Source organism: Oenanthe melanoleuca, chromosome 17 (assembly GCF_029582105.1).
Source record: "Oenanthe melanoleuca isolate GR-GAL-2019-014 chromosome 17, OMel1.0, whole genome shotgun sequence".
Taxonomy (NCBI): domain Eukaryota; kingdom Metazoa; phylum Chordata; class Aves; order Passeriformes; family Muscicapidae; genus Oenanthe; species Oenanthe melanoleuca.
Window position 1 is genome coordinate 5,240,833 of NC_079350.1, and position 18,063 is coordinate 5,258,895.

The window sequence follows — 18,063 nt, forward strand, 5'->3', positions numbered from 1 at the left end:
CTTTGCCCTTTCCCCTCATGTTTGGGATGAAGAGAATTTAAATTAAATACAAAGAGCACAGATGTTTTCTCACTACTTCAACGCTGAAATATAAATTTTAGAATGTATTTTACAGCAATGTATTAACAGCTTTCATATAGTAACTTGCAACTGACCAAAAGGAACAGTGTCAGGTATAACATATCCTGATATATTTTGGGATATTTGATTTTAACACCCCCTTCAAGAACTCTTTCTGTCAGTAGTTATTTACCTGCCTTACAAGTTCTTGATGATCCTTTAGAGGTGAAATCACTTACCACAAACTCTAAGAAAAGAAAAAACCAGTCTGTGGATAGCAGAATGTGGTTTAGGGAAGGAAGGCAGCCTGAAGTACAAAGGTGTTCAGGAGCAACTTGCTGGCACCAAAGGGGAGCTTTGTGAACCCCTGCTCATACTGAGCACACAGTGATCACCCTGGCACAGAATTCTCCAAGTAAAGGGCAAAGCAAGAGTGTTAAAGCAATTTTTACATTATCAGCTTTTAGGATATTGTCCTCACCCCCCTTCCTCCTTTATTTAAACTTGTACCCTTATCTCTAAAGCCTCCCAGCTCCCACTGGATTACAGGCAGACAACGGTGCCACCTCACCCCAGCAGGAAAACACACCCTGCAAAATTCAGAGCTGAGCTTTTAAAGTACATGCAGCAGTTAAAATACATTTTAACATCTCATGTTCAACTTAAAATGGGAAGCTCAGTTTTTATGACAGGTTCAGCAGGGAGGTAAGCACAAAAATTAGGACATGGCAAAAGCAAGCAGACCTAGCCCTTATCTGCCTCAATGACCTTGAGAAATGTACTGCTGTTAGCCACTGCTTTTGTCCTGCTCTATGTCAGCCTTAGGTTTTTTTCTCCTTTTTCCCCCCCTTAATCCAATGCATCCATTTTATCAAGCTCTGAAATACACTGGGGAAAAATCATCACTGCTTCTGCACCTAAATTCCCCAAATTGAAGCTATCCAACAAAGACTTAAAGGGACACAACACAAGCCCCAGCTACAAACTGCACTGGTAAAGCCCAGAAAAGCAAATTAATCCACGAAGTTGTGTGAGAGATACAAGTTTTCCTACACCTTGCACTTCTGTCCTACTATACATTTAACAGCCAGAAAAATGACAACACAAATACAGAGTAATACAAAGCCACTTGTAAACATGAAGTTTCTTTGCTAGGCACACTCAGTATCTGCAGAATTCAGCTTTCAAGAGAACAGGCCCAGCTTCTAGGAAAAACCTCTCCATGGTGCCCTGCAAAGAACAGTAACAGATAAAATCACCAATTCTAGGTATTAGCAAGGATTAAAAAAAACCCAAAAAAGCACTATCATCTGATCCTTCAGACTATTCTGGTCCTTGTACTGCTCCTCCCATTCTCTCAGCAGAACACTTGAGTTGGGGTGACAGACATTTCTCCACAGCTCTGCAGAAAGCAATGAAACCATCCACAACCATTTAAGCTTCATGTCACATGTGGTTTTCCTAAAAACCAGAATAATTGGTAAAGCCTAAATTTATTTGAGGATGACCTGAAAAAGGACTCTGCAAGGGAGTAAAGAAAAGTTTGCCCAAGATGCCTCCATCACCACAGAAATTAGAAGTTAGAGCCTGATACAGAGAGGGATTTCAAACACACAGCCTGCTGATTCAGTCTCAGGATATTCCCCATTTCTGAGGCACCAGGATGGCACTTCACAGGCTCACCAAGCCTCAGCCTTTCCCCTCTAGAGCATTCCCAGAACACCCAGCCAGACACTGCTTGGTCAATAAGAACAAAGCTTAAGGATGGTCTGAGAAAAATTAATTTTAGTCCAAAGTACAAGCAGCTCTGCTTATTTTCTGACCCCACTATTCAAAAGGGGAGCAAACATCCTCTCTCTCTCTCACCCACCCCAAAATAAAAAAGCCACCCTGTCTGGGAGCAGTTGGACAGATCAGTCCCCAACTAAGAGCCACCAATCCACTTGAGAAGATGCAGGACAGAGCAGCTCTAAGTCCCAGCACTGCCTTGAAAATTTAATTATTCATAAATCCCAAATATTTCAGAGTTCACAAAAAATCCAGGCAAGTCCAGCATAAATTCTGAAAGCAATGTAAAGGAATTTCTTTCAAATATATTCCAGATTTCTATTTTATATTCCTATAATCATCTCACAACCCAGTGGCTCTGAGGAATGTGGCTATTTCCCTTTACTCAAGGAAGTCTTCCTTGTCCTGAAGTTATGTCCTTGTTTAGATACTCAGAACCAAGCACTGTATTCCACAGCCTGATTGTAATGTTATGGCTCTCATGAGAACTGAATTTGGTAAATTTGATTACTGGTCTTATATGTGACACAAAACCTTGAAAGATTAAAAATGTCAAGCCAGGGATGACCAACCCATAAAGTAAGAACTATGGCTGAATTTTTTTCCTCTGCTCCCTCATTCCTTTAGAGCAAAAGGAATACTGCAAAAAGGCCAAAACCAGAACAGAAGCTGTACCAGATCAGTACAGCTCAGGCAAATACAACACCAAACACCCTTGGTGAAAGCTCTGCTATCACCTCTAGAGAAATATTAGGTGTAGCTGCCTTTTCACTTTCCCCTGATTCTCAGCCAGATTGCTTGGGTGGTGAGGCAAATACCCATCACCGGAGCAATGAAGAACATTTTCACTGACATTTGACAAGTCGTTAGTGACAATTTAGTTCTGTGCAAGAGACGACCACCTGCTCTCTTACCTAGTCCCTACAGAACTCGATTAAATCTAGTACTTTCACAAGGAAAGGGAATATTTTAGCCCTCCAACAGCTCTTTTCAACCCACAAACACTAATGGAAAAAAATCATATTCAACAGGCAGCAAGTCACTGCACAAAAATGTAGGACACTGCTCTCCCACAAACACGTGCAGAGCCCACATTTCCCAGTGCACTTGTTTCCAGGGTGAGAGACAGCCAGAAGGCTGCTGCTGGAATCTTCCAGCTCAGAATAACTCAAGTTTTAGGCTCACAGAAACCCAGCACATACTGAATAATTGCAGCAAGTATAATGAACTTAAGAATAAGTAAGTGACCGCAGCCCAGATTTATGATTTATTTACTATTTATTACTCCATCTCCCTCATGCATGGGCTGGGGTCTCACGGATTCCCCCTACAAACATGATGACAGCAGTCAGGCAGCTCCAGGCCAGATCCATTTGCAGTCAGTGCTGTGTTTGAGCCCAGGATCCTCTGAGGCATCACACTTTAACCTCTTACTGATCACAAGTGCTACACACAGCTGCACATTCAACACAGAAGGATCTGGGGTGGAAGGGACCTCAAAGATCAACCAGTTCCACCCCCTCCAACTATCCCAGGTTGCTCCAAGCTTCATCCAACCTGGCCTTGGACACTTCCAGAGATAAGGCAGCCACAGCTTCTCTGGGCAACCTGAGCCAGGGCCTCACCATTCTCACAGAGAAGAATTTTTTCCTAATATCTCACCTAAATATCCCTTCTTTCAGTTAGAACCCATTCTCCCTTGTCCTGTTCCTGATGAAGAGTCCAGTCCCTCTCCAGCTTCCTGCAGCCCCTTCAGATCCCAGAAGATGCTGTGATGCCCCCATTCCATCTCCTCTTCTCCAGGCTGGACAGCCCCAGCTCTCTCAGCCTGGCTCCACAGGGCAGCTGCTCCAGACCCCTGAACAACTTCATGACCTCTTCTGGACTTTGAACATGCACAAAATCATTTCAACAAGCTGCACCTCAACAGCAAATAATTATTTTATTTTACATAAATGGGTTATTCAACTGCTAACAAGTAGCAGCATTATCAGGTATTTAAATAAGATGTTTTTGCAATGAGAGGCCTTCAGTAAGATACAACCATGTCAAGACAAACACAGCTGCAGCACCTCTCAATTTAACTGCATCAAGCACAGAACTCTGTCTGGGTGCTCAGACATCACATTTCAAGGACACTGAAAAAACAAAGCCTGGCTCACCCTGGGGCAGCTCACACCAAGCTGTGCTGAGAAGGAAATCAATGGCCCCAGAGCAGCTCCTGGTGTCCTGGGAGGTGCAGGGTGTGGATCTACACAGCCAGAACATGGACTGGCTGCCACACTGATATTCAGGTGAGCTGAGAGGAAGGGGAGAGCACCTCAGTTCCATCACAGGGAGCACCTGAGAGGTCTTGAGGTCCAGCTTAGCTTCCTCAGAAGCTTGTCTGGGCAACAGAAGGGAAATTCTCCCACCTGGCCTGTAAAACTGGAGAGAATAAAGTCAGGGTCCTTGAGCACCCTGGGCTCTGGTCCTGGCACTCAGGTGTGTTACAGCTCCTTATTGTGCAGTTACTAAGCACAAGTGCAACCTGCTCAGAGATGAAACACAAACATGGAACAGGAGATTTGAACAACAGCCACAGTATCTGTGCTGTGAGCAGCAGCTTCTTGTTCTGCAGCCACTTTCCACAAACTGAGGAGCACACAAAACACCTGGAACATCCTGCAGTGAAGGTGAGGGTGTTGATTCCTGCAGGTCTGGGCACTTTCACTGAAACTTCCCATTGTAGCACTCTGTAAGTTCATTGATTCCTCTGGGGAGCATCTCTCTCCCCCTTCCTCTCTCCCTGGAGGGAATGCCAAGCTCCTGCTCTGACAAGGTTTGTACTCACATAATCGATCAGCTCAGAAAAGATCTCTGAGGTCACCGAGTCCAACCTGTGACTGATCACCACCTTGTCAATCAGAGGATGGCACTGAGTGCCACATTCAGTGTTCCCTTAAACGCCTCCAGGGATGGAGGCTCCACCACGTCCCCGGGCAGCCTGTTCCAATATCTAATCACCCCTTCTGTGAAGAAATTCCTCGCCATGTCCCACCTAAACCTCCCCTGGCACAGCTTAAGATGGAGTGTTCTTGTCCTGTGGCGGGTTGCCCGGGAGATGAGTCCAACCTCCACCTCACTACAACCTCCTTTCAGGTAGCTGTACATTGTGATAAAGTCCCCCCTGAGCCTCCTCCAGGCTGAGTGCCCCAGCTCCTTCAGCCGCTCTCCACAGGACACGCACACCAGACCCTTCCCCAGCTTCGCTGCCGATCTGTGGCCGATCTATCGCTCAGCCCGTCTGAAACACGAACTTGCACCAGCTCACACCCACCCAGCGCCCAGGGCCAGACGGCTGCGGGCCGCCCCCTCCGGCACAGCAGCGCTGCTGCCCTGTCACCAGCCACGGCCGCGGCTGTCAGAGCCCCGCCGCCCCCTCAGGGCACAGACCCGGGCTCCGCTCTCCCGGCCCTGCCCCGCCTCCGCTCCGCGGCCTAGCGGCGCCCCGCCGCCTCCTGCCGCCCGCCCCCGGCCCGCCGGCCGGCACCTCACCTGCCGGGCCCGGTGCAGAGCGTCCACGAAACCCTCGGGCTTGATTCCCACGGGCGCCGCGTTCTGGCTCTGCCCCTGCGCCAGCTCCGCCATGGCCCGCGCCCGTCCCGCCGCTCCGCCCGGGGCCCGCGCCCGGAAAGGGAAGGAGCCCCCCGCTTCCGCCGGAAGTGCCCCGGGGGGGCGGGGCTGGGGGCTCGCGCCGCGGGGCGGGGCCGCCGCGCGCTATGGGGTGGGGATGGGGGCGAGGGGCGGGGCCAGGACGGGCCACGCCCACAGGGACCCCGCGCCCACCCCCGGGACGGGTTTGGGGACAAGGCGGGGACACGGCTGGGAGCGGACCCTGCTCTGCCCCTGCCATGCCATCCTCACCTGTTCCATCCCATTCCTGACCGTGCCATCCCATCTTCACCTGTGACATCCTATTCCTGACCGTGCCATCCCATCCTCACCTGTTCCATCCCATTCCTGAGCGTGCCATCCCATCTTCACCTGTGACATCCTATTCCTGACCGTGCCTTGCCATCCTCACCTGTTCCATCCAAATTCCTGACCGTGCCATCCCATCCTCACCTCTTCCATCCCATTCCTGAGCGTGCCATCCCATCCTCACCTGTTCCATCCCATTCCTGAGCGTGCCATCCCATCCTCACCTCTTCCATCCCATTCCTGACCGTGCCATCCCATCCTCACCTGTTCCATCCCATTCCTGACCGTGCCATCCCATCCTCACCTGTTCCATCCCATTCCTGAGCGTGCCATCCCATCCTCACCTGTGACATCCCATTCCTGAGCGTGCCATCCCATCCTCACCTGTTCCATCCCATTCCTGAGCGTGCCATCCCATCCTCACCTGTGACATCCCATTCCTGAGCGTGCCATCCCATCCTCACCTGTTCCATCCCATCTCCACCTATTCCATCCCATTCTTACCTATTCTGTGGCCATCCTCTACCTGCTCATGCAATCCTGTCTGTGCCATTCCATCCCTGCCCCTGCTATCCCATGCCTGCCTGTGCCATCCCATGCCAGGCTGTGCCATCCCCTCCATCCCTACCGTGGTGTCCCACCAGAGCCCTCACTTAACCCCTCCCATGGTGCCTGTTTCCTGCTTGGTTTGCTCCATGTGTTTGAGGACCATGTTCCTGACTCACATGGCCATGGTTGGACGTTGCCATGGTGTTGGTGACACTTTTCACATAGTTTCTGGGTTGGAGTGCTCTGAGGAGCTCTGCCAAGAACTGGAGCTCTGGAGGTGCCCCCAGGTCTGGTCCAGCCCCCAGTCAATTGCTCCTGCCCCAGTGGAGCAGCAGGAGCCTCTGGGATGATGCAAGGACCAGTTAGTCAAGGATTAATGCAAAGAATATGCAAAGCTTGTTCCTTGAGCAGGGCCCTACAAAACCCTTCCTGCTGCTTTTTGTGAGTGTCATTTTTGAGTGATACCTCTCAAAATGCAGCCTGCACGCAGCTCCTGGCCTGGCTGGGTTTGCACACTGAGCCTGGAGCGGTCCAAGGTTCACTGATCCCACAGCCTGTTTCCCAAAGCCCTGAGTGTGAAATTCAAAACCTGAGTGATGTCCCACGTAGCTCTGTGCTCCTCCTCAGCTGCTTCTTGTTCTTTCCAGTTCTGTGCATCTCATTTGTGCCTACATGAGTATGCAGGAATTGCTGAGCTGATGGAATTATCCAGTGGCTTTCCAAGAGCAGGGAACACCCTCTTCACTGGGGTGCAGAGTCTGCTGCTGGTCACCTCTGTTACACCAGTGGCCTGGCTGATCCCCATTCTTTCCTCCTTTTAGAAGCTGAGATAATTTTCTTAAGCAAAAAGTCCACTTATTTTAGGAAAAGGGACACAGCCCATGCAGGAAGGATTTTAACCACAGAATCACAGACTGGTTTGGGTTGGGGGGAGTTTAAGGCTTTGTTGGTTCCACTTTCCTGCCTTGGGCTGGGATATTTTCCATTACACCAGGTTGTTCAGAGCTCCATCCAGCCTGGCCAGGAGCAGCTCATCAGCTGAGATGATCTGTATCACCACAGCCATCCCATCATCTTCTGAACACGATGGAGGCAACATCTCCAGCCATGCCCAGGGCTTTGCTCTCCTTCTCTTGGAAACAGCCCAGAGACTTTGGATTCCTAACTCTGGCTGGGAAGACCCAATGTGCTCAGCACCAACCTCTCCCAGCTGCCCCTTTCTCCAGGCATATCCTGAGTGGGGGATCCCCCCAGCTGCCCCACCTGGCTCTCAGGGATGTCCTGCTCTCAGCAGGATCTGCCCCGTGACCCCCCAGCTAATGCCAATCTCAAAGTGGCTGCAAAGGTGACCAAACCTGAAGCCTAAAGCCACCAGAACCGGGACACAGACAGGGAGAAGCTGGAACATTCCCTACCAGACCCAGTGTGGTGCTCAGGGCTGTGAGAGCTGAATTTTGGAAGCCTCAAGCCATTGCAAGAGGCAGAAAAGCCTCCTTGGCACTGGGCAGGACCAGCTGAGGGATCAGGCAGCCTCAGCACTGGAGCTGGCAAGAAGAAGACATCAGGCAGAGATTGAAAAGAGGGAAATTACAGGCCTTAAACACTTCCAGAAACAAATTTCTGATGTAAATCTTCCTTTTGAGGAATAAAAAAAAAAAAAAAAAGAAGCAAGGGAGTGATTCTACGCCTCCATCCCCTGGCTCCCCCCTCCCGAGGCACACACACACCTTTGCACACACACGAGCTGAAATTAGTTGTGACAGCTGAAATTCTCCACTCATCGGATGCTGTTTGACAGGGTACTTAAAAAAGGAGGAGGGAAGGAAAAAAAAAAAAAAAAAAAAAAAAGGGAGAAGAAGAAGAAAAGGGAAAGTGGTTTGGTGTCGCACGGGGGAGGCAGAGGGGGGTGATGTGGTGGGGGGTTTCGAGTGATACAAGACGCATAATTCAGGCTTCTTGGATTGCAAAAGCTCCTCTTACCTAAAGGGCCTGCTGCCTTTATTTTTATCCAAATGGCTCAATTACTGCAAAGCCCCACAGAGAAAATTATGGATGTTTGCCTCTATTTTTCTCCCCTTGTCTCGACAACTGTAGATATTTTGTTTTCCTTCTTTCCATCTCTTTTTTTCTCCCTTTTTTTTTTCTCCCTTGTGGTGGTGGTGGTTGTGGGGGGTAGAAGGTGGCTGGGGATGAGGATGGGGAGATGTGGGGGACCCAGGGTGAGAGGTGGGGTGCTGGCACGTGGTGGCCTTGCCACCATCACACACTTTGGTCCTCTCTCCATCTCACCTGTGTCATCTCCCACCTTTGGCTCCTTGCATCCCCTTCTTCCCCACAGCCCCCACTCTTCTCCCTTCCCTCTGTCCCTCTCTTCTCCCTCACCCCCCTCCTCTCCTTCCCCCTACTCTCCTCCCCACCACCCCCTCCCTGTGCCTCTCAAAGCCACCATAATAGCAGCTTGTTTGGCACTTCACTTGGTCTCAATGAGAAAATTCCCCTCTCTCCCTCTCTTTGCCTTCGTTATTTCCAAACCCTGCAATAGCTCCTTTGCTCAGGGCTGCGGGAAGTGCCCATTTTTCAACATTTTTCTTTGGCTTATGTTTGTCATCCTCTGAATTACCGCACCGGGGAGTCCAGTCAGCCCGACACCGGGCCCTGCTATTCACGCCTCTCCTGCTCCTTGAGATCATGTAGGGAGAAATTAGTTATTTATTTCGAGCACCACTGCAATGCACTTCCCCACACAAGTGTTTGTTTTGATCTCCTGCTGGAAAAGGAGGCTCCACAGGGAGTGACGGCGCCGCGGCAGCGCCGGGTCCGGTGGGAGATGCGGTGAGGGCAGGGCAGGGTGTGGGGAGGGCCAGGGGTTCCCAGGAGAGCTGTGAGCACAGAGACCCCCAGCGTGCTCCCCCACCATGCTGAGCTGCCTTTCTGCAGGTCCTTGGAGTTTCCAGGTGATCTTGTGCCATCAGGAAACGTGTCTGTCTGTGGGTTTATCTCTGGGTCAGACATAGGGAATCTTCCCACCCCAAGGTGGCCATGACTCTACCAGGCAGTGTGACCCAGGATTCTCTGTCAAACGCTGAAAGATTGGACAGATTGGCTGGAAGAAGAAGAAACTCTGTTCTGACAGTGGACATGGTCCCCAGCCCCACTCACCACCTGTTGTTCTGCCCACCCTGCCCCGCTTTGCAGAGCAGGGCCAGCCCTGCATCAGCAGCCAGCCTTTTGCACAAGGGCAGCACAGTCTGGGAAACATTCTCTAGCTCAGAAATAGCCTCACATGATGGGAGATGGGAAGGACACTGCCCATCCTTAGAGACCGTGAACCACCTCCTCTCCTCCCTGTGCCAAGGTGAGGAGCTGGTGAGTCCCACTCCAGCAGTGCCACTCCAGACCAGGCTGGCATCACTGTGGCTCCACAGTGAGGATGCTGCCAGTGCTCCTGAGCCCTTCTCCTTGTGGAGATGGCATGGTCAGGCACAGGCAGCACTGGCACTGGCACTGGCACCAGCAGGATGCAGGGAAGGGGCCCAGGGAGCTGCAGCTTTAAAGAAAGAAGAGGAGCAGCGGGAGGAAGAAAATGCAAAATTGGCCCAGTGGGTAGACCTGCTATTTAAGTGCAGTTGAAAAAGGAACAGGAATTACAGGGGAAATGATAGTGCCCTGACAGCTGCCATTTCCCACCACCAGTCTCCCCTAATGGAGTCCTAATGTAGTGGTGGGCTCTTCTCTGACAGCCCAGCCTGAGACAGGGCTCGTCTTTGTGCTGGTGACAGATGGGACAGTCCGGCAACAAACCTGTAATCCTCTGATTCCTGCGGCCACGGGCTCTGCTTAACCCCTTCCTCCCCTGCACCCGCGCTCTGCCAGGTGCGGGGCTGGTGTGGGGTCCAACCAGCCACAGGATCCCCCACGGCCCCACAGAGCTGTCCGGGTCTGGCTGCAAAGAGAGGGAAAGGGATGGGAACGGGAATGGGAATGGGAATGGGAATGGGAATGGGAATGGGAATGGGAATGGGAATGGGAATGGGAATGGGAAGCAGCTGCCGGCATTTCCCGCCTCACCCCTTGGCTGCCGCTGGGGCAGTGTGGCAGAGGCTCAGCCTGGTCACTCCCTGTGGGTTGCTCAGACTCTGCCCTGTGCCAATGAACTGCGCAGATGAATGTGGGCAGGTGAGCCCGGGCAGGTGTGCTCAGTGAGCAGGGAGGGCTCTGGGCTGCCTGCCCAGCACAGCGCCCACAGGGAGCCTTCTGTGGCATCTGGCACTGTTTCTGAACCTCCCTGCCTGCATCAAATTAGCCCCAAACCAGGGTGTGATTGGGTGGTTTTAAGATAAAAGGTGTGACAGCTCCCCCCGCCCCCAGACCGGGCGGCAGTGACTGCACGCTGCTCCTGTCCTGCTCCCCAGGATGCCGGGGGTGGCAGCAGGAGAAGCTGTCCAAGTTTTTCTGCAGAAAAATAAATGCAGCTACTGCACATACTTGCCTCTGTGCTGGGGAGGAAGGCTGGGTCCTCTGGTTGCAGAGGAGATTAACCACCCTCTGATCTCTTTCCCATATCCCAAAGGGCCCAAAAGATTCCTCGGGAGGTATTTTTGGATGCTTCACCATTAGGCAAAAGTCCAAGCCTCTCTGTGTCCCTTCCAGCATTGAGGCATCTCTCACTTGCAGTCTGTCTGCATCTCCATCCCCTTCAGTGAAACTCACTGGCATCCCCCTAAGCTGCAACAAAGCTCTCTCCCATCAGCATGGGGCAGCCAGCTCTTCCAGCTATCAGCCCAAAACCACAGCCACTGAGCTAGAAGCCACCGGTGTGGCAGGGTGGCACTCATCTCATTCCCCCCAGAGCTCCCATTCCTCTGCAGCTGCCTGCTTTCCTTCCCAGAAGGGAATTAACAGGTAGGACAGGGAGCTGCTGGTGTCCATCTGCTCATCCATCCTGCCGCAGAGCGAGGCTGAGCAGAGCCCCACTCCTGCCTCTGTGACCATCCTCATCCACACCTACCAAAGGCTGTGGGGAACAGAAACATCCCAATCCCATATCCCTGCCCCACCACACCCTGCAGAGCAGGGCCAATCCTGGTGGGCACTGAGGGTTCCCATCACCCCTGGGCTGTTGGGGAGCCGTGGTGCCTGGCAGCGTCGGACCCTCCTTGGCAGGAAAGCGCAATGCGGCGCGCGCGGGCCCTCGGCACAATTAGCCAACAAGTGGCTGTTTTGTGAGGGATTGTTGCTGATGTGTTTTAAGTGGCTTTCTGAGTGGAAAATGTGAGGCGCTGGAGAGGCCAGCAGACAAAGAGGGGGATGCATTAGGTTTTATTGGTCTGCTTCGCACACATCTGACATCACTCCACGGAGCAAGTTCTGCCTGGCTTTAGGGAAAATGAAAAATAAAGCAAGAAAAAGGGGCCGAGGGTACAGGGGCGGGGGGAGCGCCAGTGATTCAAGCAGGCAAGTGGGGGCTTAATAGCAGGAGACACTGGAGCAAACTGTGTCAACCAGATGGGACCCGGGTGCCGCGGGAGGAAAGGGGAATTAGCCAACCCGCGCTTTGTTCCCGCAGAAAGCGCGGCCCTCTCCCCCCAGGAGCTGCCTACATGTGATATAATACAGCCCCTTTCAGCCGCTAAGCTGGCCAAGGACAAAAGTCACCAATAAATAGCGAGAGGGCGAGGCTGAAAGCAAAAGGCAGAGCTGCCAAGAGCCCCCTGCTTTCTGCTCGGGCTGCCCAAGCTGCTGGGCATCTGCCCCAGCCATGGAGGTGCTGGGGGTGATTCTGTGGGACAGGAGGTGCTCTGGGGATGTGGTACCTTCGGTAGGGGTGATGGAGCCTGTGGGGTGGTGTTGGAGCGTTGTCCATGTGATCTTTGCCTTGATTCCCCAAGCCAAGCTGGAAAAGCAAGAGTCCTCATGCCTCGGGCATCCCCCAGTGTGCAGCAAGAAGAGCTGGAGGCTGTTGTCCTTGAGCTTATTAAGTTGATGTTTGTGCTTCACCATCACTTCCAGGCTCCTATAAAAACACCCCCAGCACCAAATAGAGCAGTTCACAAATCCCTCATCCAGGCCCAAACACCAGGAGCAGGAAGCAGATCCTCCAAAGCAGCCCCACACCTGCTGCTTGGGGGAATTGAAGGCTCGAGTCATCCCAGCTCCTTGGGTTTTGAAGACAAAGATATCCCAATTACCATGCCCCAGTGCAGAGTGTGAGATCCACAATCTGGAAGGAGGAGACCTCAAACATCTCTGGTCTGAGCTGGCACCCCTCATTTCTTCTCCCTTCCCAATCCCCAGAAATGACCCATCCCAGCTAAGCACTAAACCAGCCATGGGGCTGTGCAAACAAGCAGGATCCCCCGCATCCCCTCTTCTCCCTGGAGGGATCTTCCTTGCTCTTGCAGAAATATTGATCCAGATAAACCGGGGAGACACATTAGGTGCCCCAGGGAGGGTCAGGAGATCAGCGGCTCAGCTGGGCCCCTGCTGCCCACAGGGTCCGGCCATGCAGGGCCAGGATGGGCAAGGGGACAACTGAGGGTCTTGGGGAGCCCCTTACGCCATGGAAGGGGCCAGGGCCAAAGTGCTTTAGCCAAGGGGAGGTAAAACAAATCGATGAGGGGCCGCTGTGACACGCTGACCCTGGCGCTGCGCCGTGGCTTTAACGCGTGACAGAAAATCTGGGCGAGGGGCTCAGAGGCAGATGGCTGGAGGGGGGAGGAGAGAGAGGGCTCTTACTGGTGGGACAAGAGCTCCCAACCTGAGCAGAGGCCTGCAAAGCCCCCAGGGAAGGAAGGGGAGCTGGGAGAGGGGAGCTTGGGCCTGGCATGGGGATGGGTGATGCCTGTGCCATGATCAGGGTGCCCCTCACAGCCAAGGATGGCTCCCAGTGGCCCCTCACAGCCAAGGATGGCTCCCAGTGATCCCTCACAGCCAAGGATGGCTCCCAGTGGCCCCTCACAGCCAAGGATGGCTCCCAGTGATCCCTCACAGCCAAGGATGGCGCCCATTGGTCCCTGACAGACAAGGATGGCTCCCAGAGGTCCCTCACAGCCAAGGATGGCTCCCAGTGGTCCCTGACAGACAAGGATGGCTCCCAGTGGCCCCTCACACCCAAGGATTGTTCCCAGTGATCCCTCACACCCAAGGATGGCTCCCAGTGGTCCCTGACAGACAAGGATGGCTCCCAGTGGTCCCTGACAGACAAGGATGGCTCCCAGTGGTCCCTCACAGCCAAGGATGGCTCCCAGTGGCCCCTCACAGCCAAGGATGGCTCCCAGTGATCCCTCACACCCAAGGATGGCTCCCAGTGATCCCTGACAGCCAAGGATGGCTCCCAGTGGTCCCCCACAGCCAAGGATGGCTCCCAGTGGTCCCTGACAGACAAGGATGGCTCCCAGAGGTCCCTTCCTGCTGCCTGCTCCAGCCCAGAGAGCTGGGGGATGCTGGAGCCAAGACACCTCCAGGCCTGCTCCAAACCCATTTCCAGATGAGGGGAAGCATCCCTGCTGAACGGGGATCTCAGTTTGCAGCCCTCAGCTCCTGACTCCCACCCCCATCTCTCACCCAGAGCAGAGGGCACGAAGGCCCCAACGGCCGCGGATCCTGTTACCTGCGGCCAACAAAACCTACCTGTCCCTTCCCAGCCGCTCCCCCCGGCCCCTCTCGGGGGCACAGAGCAGAAGGACCCCCCGGCCCTCCCCAGCACCGCTGGGTCATTGCCTGCCCCGATCGAGTGACCAGATGGACGCTGGGCTCACAGCACAGCCTCCTCTGTGGGTCCCTTGTCCCCCCCCAGCCGGCTGAGCTTTGACGCTCTGTCCCCCCGGGGCAGCCTTTGTCAGGGCGGTGCAGAAGGGCCCCTGTGTCCCTCTGATCGCCGCTGTCCCCTGCTGCACATAAAGCTGGCTTTCAGGGACCCGGCGTTGGGAAACTCCCGGGGAAGGAGCAAGGGAGCTTCTTGTTAAACGGGGAGACAAAGCCACCTTGTTAAGGGGTTTACAAAGGCCAGCATCTCCCCCTGGCCTGGGAAGCTCACGGCTCCCAGCCTCACCGGGGGGATGGCTTTGCTTGGGAAGATGGGAATGTGTAAAACTGCTCTGTGCTGCAGCCTGTGACCTGTGTGCAGAGCCCAGGGTGCCTTCTGGGCTCCCACGAACTGCCCAAAGCCACATCTCCAAGGGAAAATGGGAACCAACCACCCATCGTGGGCAATCCTGTGGTTTTCCCTAGAGTGCAGCAGTGTCCCTGCTGAGGGAATGCCATCTGCACGAAATTATGTGGATTTTCTGTCCCTCCTTTGGGAGAGCTGGTCCGGGGTCCCCTCCTACCCCACAAATGGAGATGGAGCCCCAGGAAGGGATGGGATATGGACACAGTCACACAGGGCACAACCACACAAGAGCTTCCCTCCTGCAAAACATCATGTTTTCTCCTTGCATGTATCCAGCAGTGCATTTCTTTGCCCAACAAAATAAAGTTTAAGCAAAAACCCACCCAGCAGCCCCACAGCTGCTCTATCTCTCCAGAATTTTCTCTTAAAATCCATCTATGCTCACTGTGTTTGGCAGGAAAAATCCCTGCCCCAGCAAAGTTAGCATAACCTTTGGCATGACTTTTGTGGAATCTGATGGTCACTCAGCCTCTGATGTGCCCCCACCAAGCTCTGGTGCTCCCCATTTTACAGCCCACATCTGGGGGCTCCCCACACCATGGCCTTGTCTGAGCCCCTGGGATGTGCTGCCCACACCTGTGCATTGTTCTGAGCTGTTCTTGGCAGTTCCTGCTAAAATCCACATGCACATTAAAGCTTACACCTGGTAATTACCTCTGCCTCCAGAGAAACGGGAAAATGGCTTGTGCCACCAGAATGCAGCAGGATGTGGTAGCCAGGAATGGCTGGTCAGCTTAAAAAACCAGGATCCCCTGGGCCCAGAGCCCATCTGGGTGTGATGCACAATGGGAAGGGAAGACCTGGCTCTGCAGCACCCTGAGGGATGGGCAAAACAGGACAAGTTGCAGGTCCCACCAAGCAGCAAGTGTGATGCCAAAGAAGACAAGTTAACAGCAGGAAGCTGCCACCCTTGCTTTTCCCTGCCTCCCTCCCACGTGTGCAGGTGGCACTTTGGGGGTCCACATCTCTCCTGGCATCATCCCCACATCCTTCTCCTCTTCTCCCTAGGGAAATGCCACCTCTGGAGAGCATATCACCTTCTCTTTCACCCAGCAAATGTGAGCTGCTGTGGCTGCCTGTGCTGTGTGGTGACACCAGGGTGCCAGTTCCTCACTGGGAAGCCCCAGACACAGCTCTGTGCCCCATGGAGCCAGGCTGGAGGCAGCTCTCCCTCCCCAGGACAGCAGTAAATTGGAGTGCTACAGCTTTAAAGAAGTGTGTCTGCTCCTTGGCAGGGCTGGTGGCAGCGGGGAGAGCCTGAGGACACCTGCAGAGATCCTGTGCAGCTGGGGAAGATTAGCCTTTTCCACTAGACAAGACCCATTACCATGTTCCAATATACCATCACTTCCGCTAGGAGAGCCTGCAGATGAGATATCGATTGCAGTGACCCTGGACAAGCCCTCACCAGAGCCTGGGAGGGTGGCAGAGCAGCCCCATGGCAGAGCCCCTGCTGCAAAGAGGGGGTGCAGTTTCCCAAAGGCATCCCCAGGGACCCGAGGGTGGCAAGGGGCTGCCTCAGAGCTGGCTGGGCTGGAGTGATGGTGATGCTGTGGGGGGATGTACAGAAGGGTTTCAAAGCCCAGCAGTGACCCAGGTCCTGCCCAGGGTTCCTCTGGGCTCTTTCCAGTGCAGCTCTGCCCTGGGAATGGGGAACCCTCAGCCCATGTTCACTCATCCAGGTGCATGTTGCAGAAACAAGCTTTTCACCTTGAAAGACCAAAATATTCCCCCCAAAACATCTCTGCTGGGAAGTTCCATGTTGACTTTTCCCTCCTGGCAGTCCCAGCCCCTGAAATTCCTCCCTGAGACACAATGGGGTGGAAGGACACTGGGAAACCACCAGATCATGGGAACTGGAAGGGCTGATGGCAATTAAGGCAGCAAACCAATTAAACATGTGGTGTCTGTCTCACAGCATCCTAGCACTGCAGCCCCAACAGGAAGTGCAGGCACTTTGGTGGGTGTCCTCTACCCTTTGAACCCACAATTTCTGAGAGTTTTTTTCCTTCTCCAAGACTCACACTGGGTTTGACTTGGCTTTTTGAAGACACTGAGTTCTGCCTTACCAGCACAATCCACTTGCAGCCCAGATGGAAGCAGGAGCTGGAAGCTATGTGATGCTCCTCCAAGGCTGATGTGTCACATCCATCACTGTCTCTGAGAGCACCCCTGTGCTTCCTGAAGAGCTGGAGCTGCCATGGTAGAGCAACCCTGAGCCCAAACCTCTCTGGACACTGCAGTGAGTGCAGAGAGACAGGGGCAGCCAGGACCCCCTTGGATCTGGGCTCCAAAGAGCTGCAGTGTGAGGGCTGGACGACATTCCAGGACTGGGAATTAAGTGCCTTTCTCCAGGTGATGTTTTAAGCACCCAGATGGCACAGCTGGCCCAATGAGCCCTCACAGCTTTTCCAGCATTTCTCAACTTTGGGGCACAAGAAGCTTCTGTTGAGACACTTTGTATTGTTGTTGTTTTGTTTGGGTTTTCGCCCCCAAATAAAAGATACCAGCTCCTCATTGCACCCAGTTGTTTCAAACTCCACTTTTCCAAAGGAGGGCTCTACCATAGTCAAGGGTGGGCATGGGAGGGAACTCTCAAAGCTTCCAGGGCTACTCCTAGTCCCACGGGCCAGCACGGCATCCATCTTTGGTATGTGGAAGGGAAGCAGCTCTGTTCCCATCATTTTGTGGATGATTCCCCAGGAGAAGGCTCCAAACCCTTCTCCCCACCTGAGACTGGGCTGTTGTGGGATGAAAAGGGCTGGCTCAGCACTGGGCACCCACACCAGTGGCAGGTCAGCACGACCTGCTGACCACCAGCCCCACTGGGGGCTCATGCAGGATCCCATTGCAGCATGGACTTGCTGCTGAAAGCAGTGGGATTCAGGGAATCGGGTGGCCCTGCAAAGCATCCCCATCTCCCCACAGCCCACAGGGTTTGGACAGGCTCCACCAGCCCAGAAAACCATTTCTCTCTCCTCTCCTGACAGCCCTCTGCTGCTTTTTCCTCCCAAGATGGTAGCTGCCAGTAATAGCAGGGAAATTCACATCCAAGCTGGGAAAATAACATGTTATTTTCCCAGTTGTGATGTCAGAGCTTGTCACAGTTGCTGGCTTGGCAGCAGGGTGGGCAGGGCACTCCTGGACGACCCCAAATGGCTACTTGGCCTGACTGTCCCATAGGGACTACTAAAATGAGCCCCTTTTTGCTCCCCAAACACGTTGGGAGCAGCACATTCCTGCTGCTGGGATGGGGCTGCCCAGCTCCCTGCCATCACTGGGCACCACAGGAAGCAGGGTGGCTGGTGCAGCCCAGCTCCAGGGAGCATCTCCTCTTCTGTCCTGGGGACATCCCAAACCACGTCCTGTCCCATCTCTGCAGTGCAGAGTGTTTGCACCGTTAGGAAATCCTTTTTCCTTTCCTTTTCCTCTTTCCTTTCCCCCTTTCCTTCCCTTCTGTTCCCAGCAGAGCTCCAGGTTTCCCTGGCTGAACCATCCCTGCCTCCAAGGCACCTATATCCCTCCAGGCACTG

At 53.6% G+C, this 18,063-nt stretch overlaps 1 protein-coding gene across 4 annotated transcripts in view; it reads right to left on the reverse strand.

The window, feature by feature from the left end:
* The window catches only part of FUBP3 (far upstream element binding protein 3), a 38,974-nt gene extending 33,432 nt beyond the window's left edge, over positions 1-5,542 (reverse strand). For 3 of the 4 annotated variants that reach the window (XM_056505150.1, XM_056505151.1, XM_056505149.1), the window contains exon 1: positions 5,386-5,542. In XM_056505150.1, the coding sequence (XP_056361125.1) occupies positions 5,386-5,478 (93 nt within the window). In that variant the 5' untranslated portion in view covers positions 5,479-5,542. The remainder of the gene's footprint in view (positions 1-5,385) is intronic. The other variant, XM_056505152.1, reaches the window with a different exon arrangement.
* Between the last annotated feature and the right edge of the window lie 12,521 nt (positions 5,543-18,063).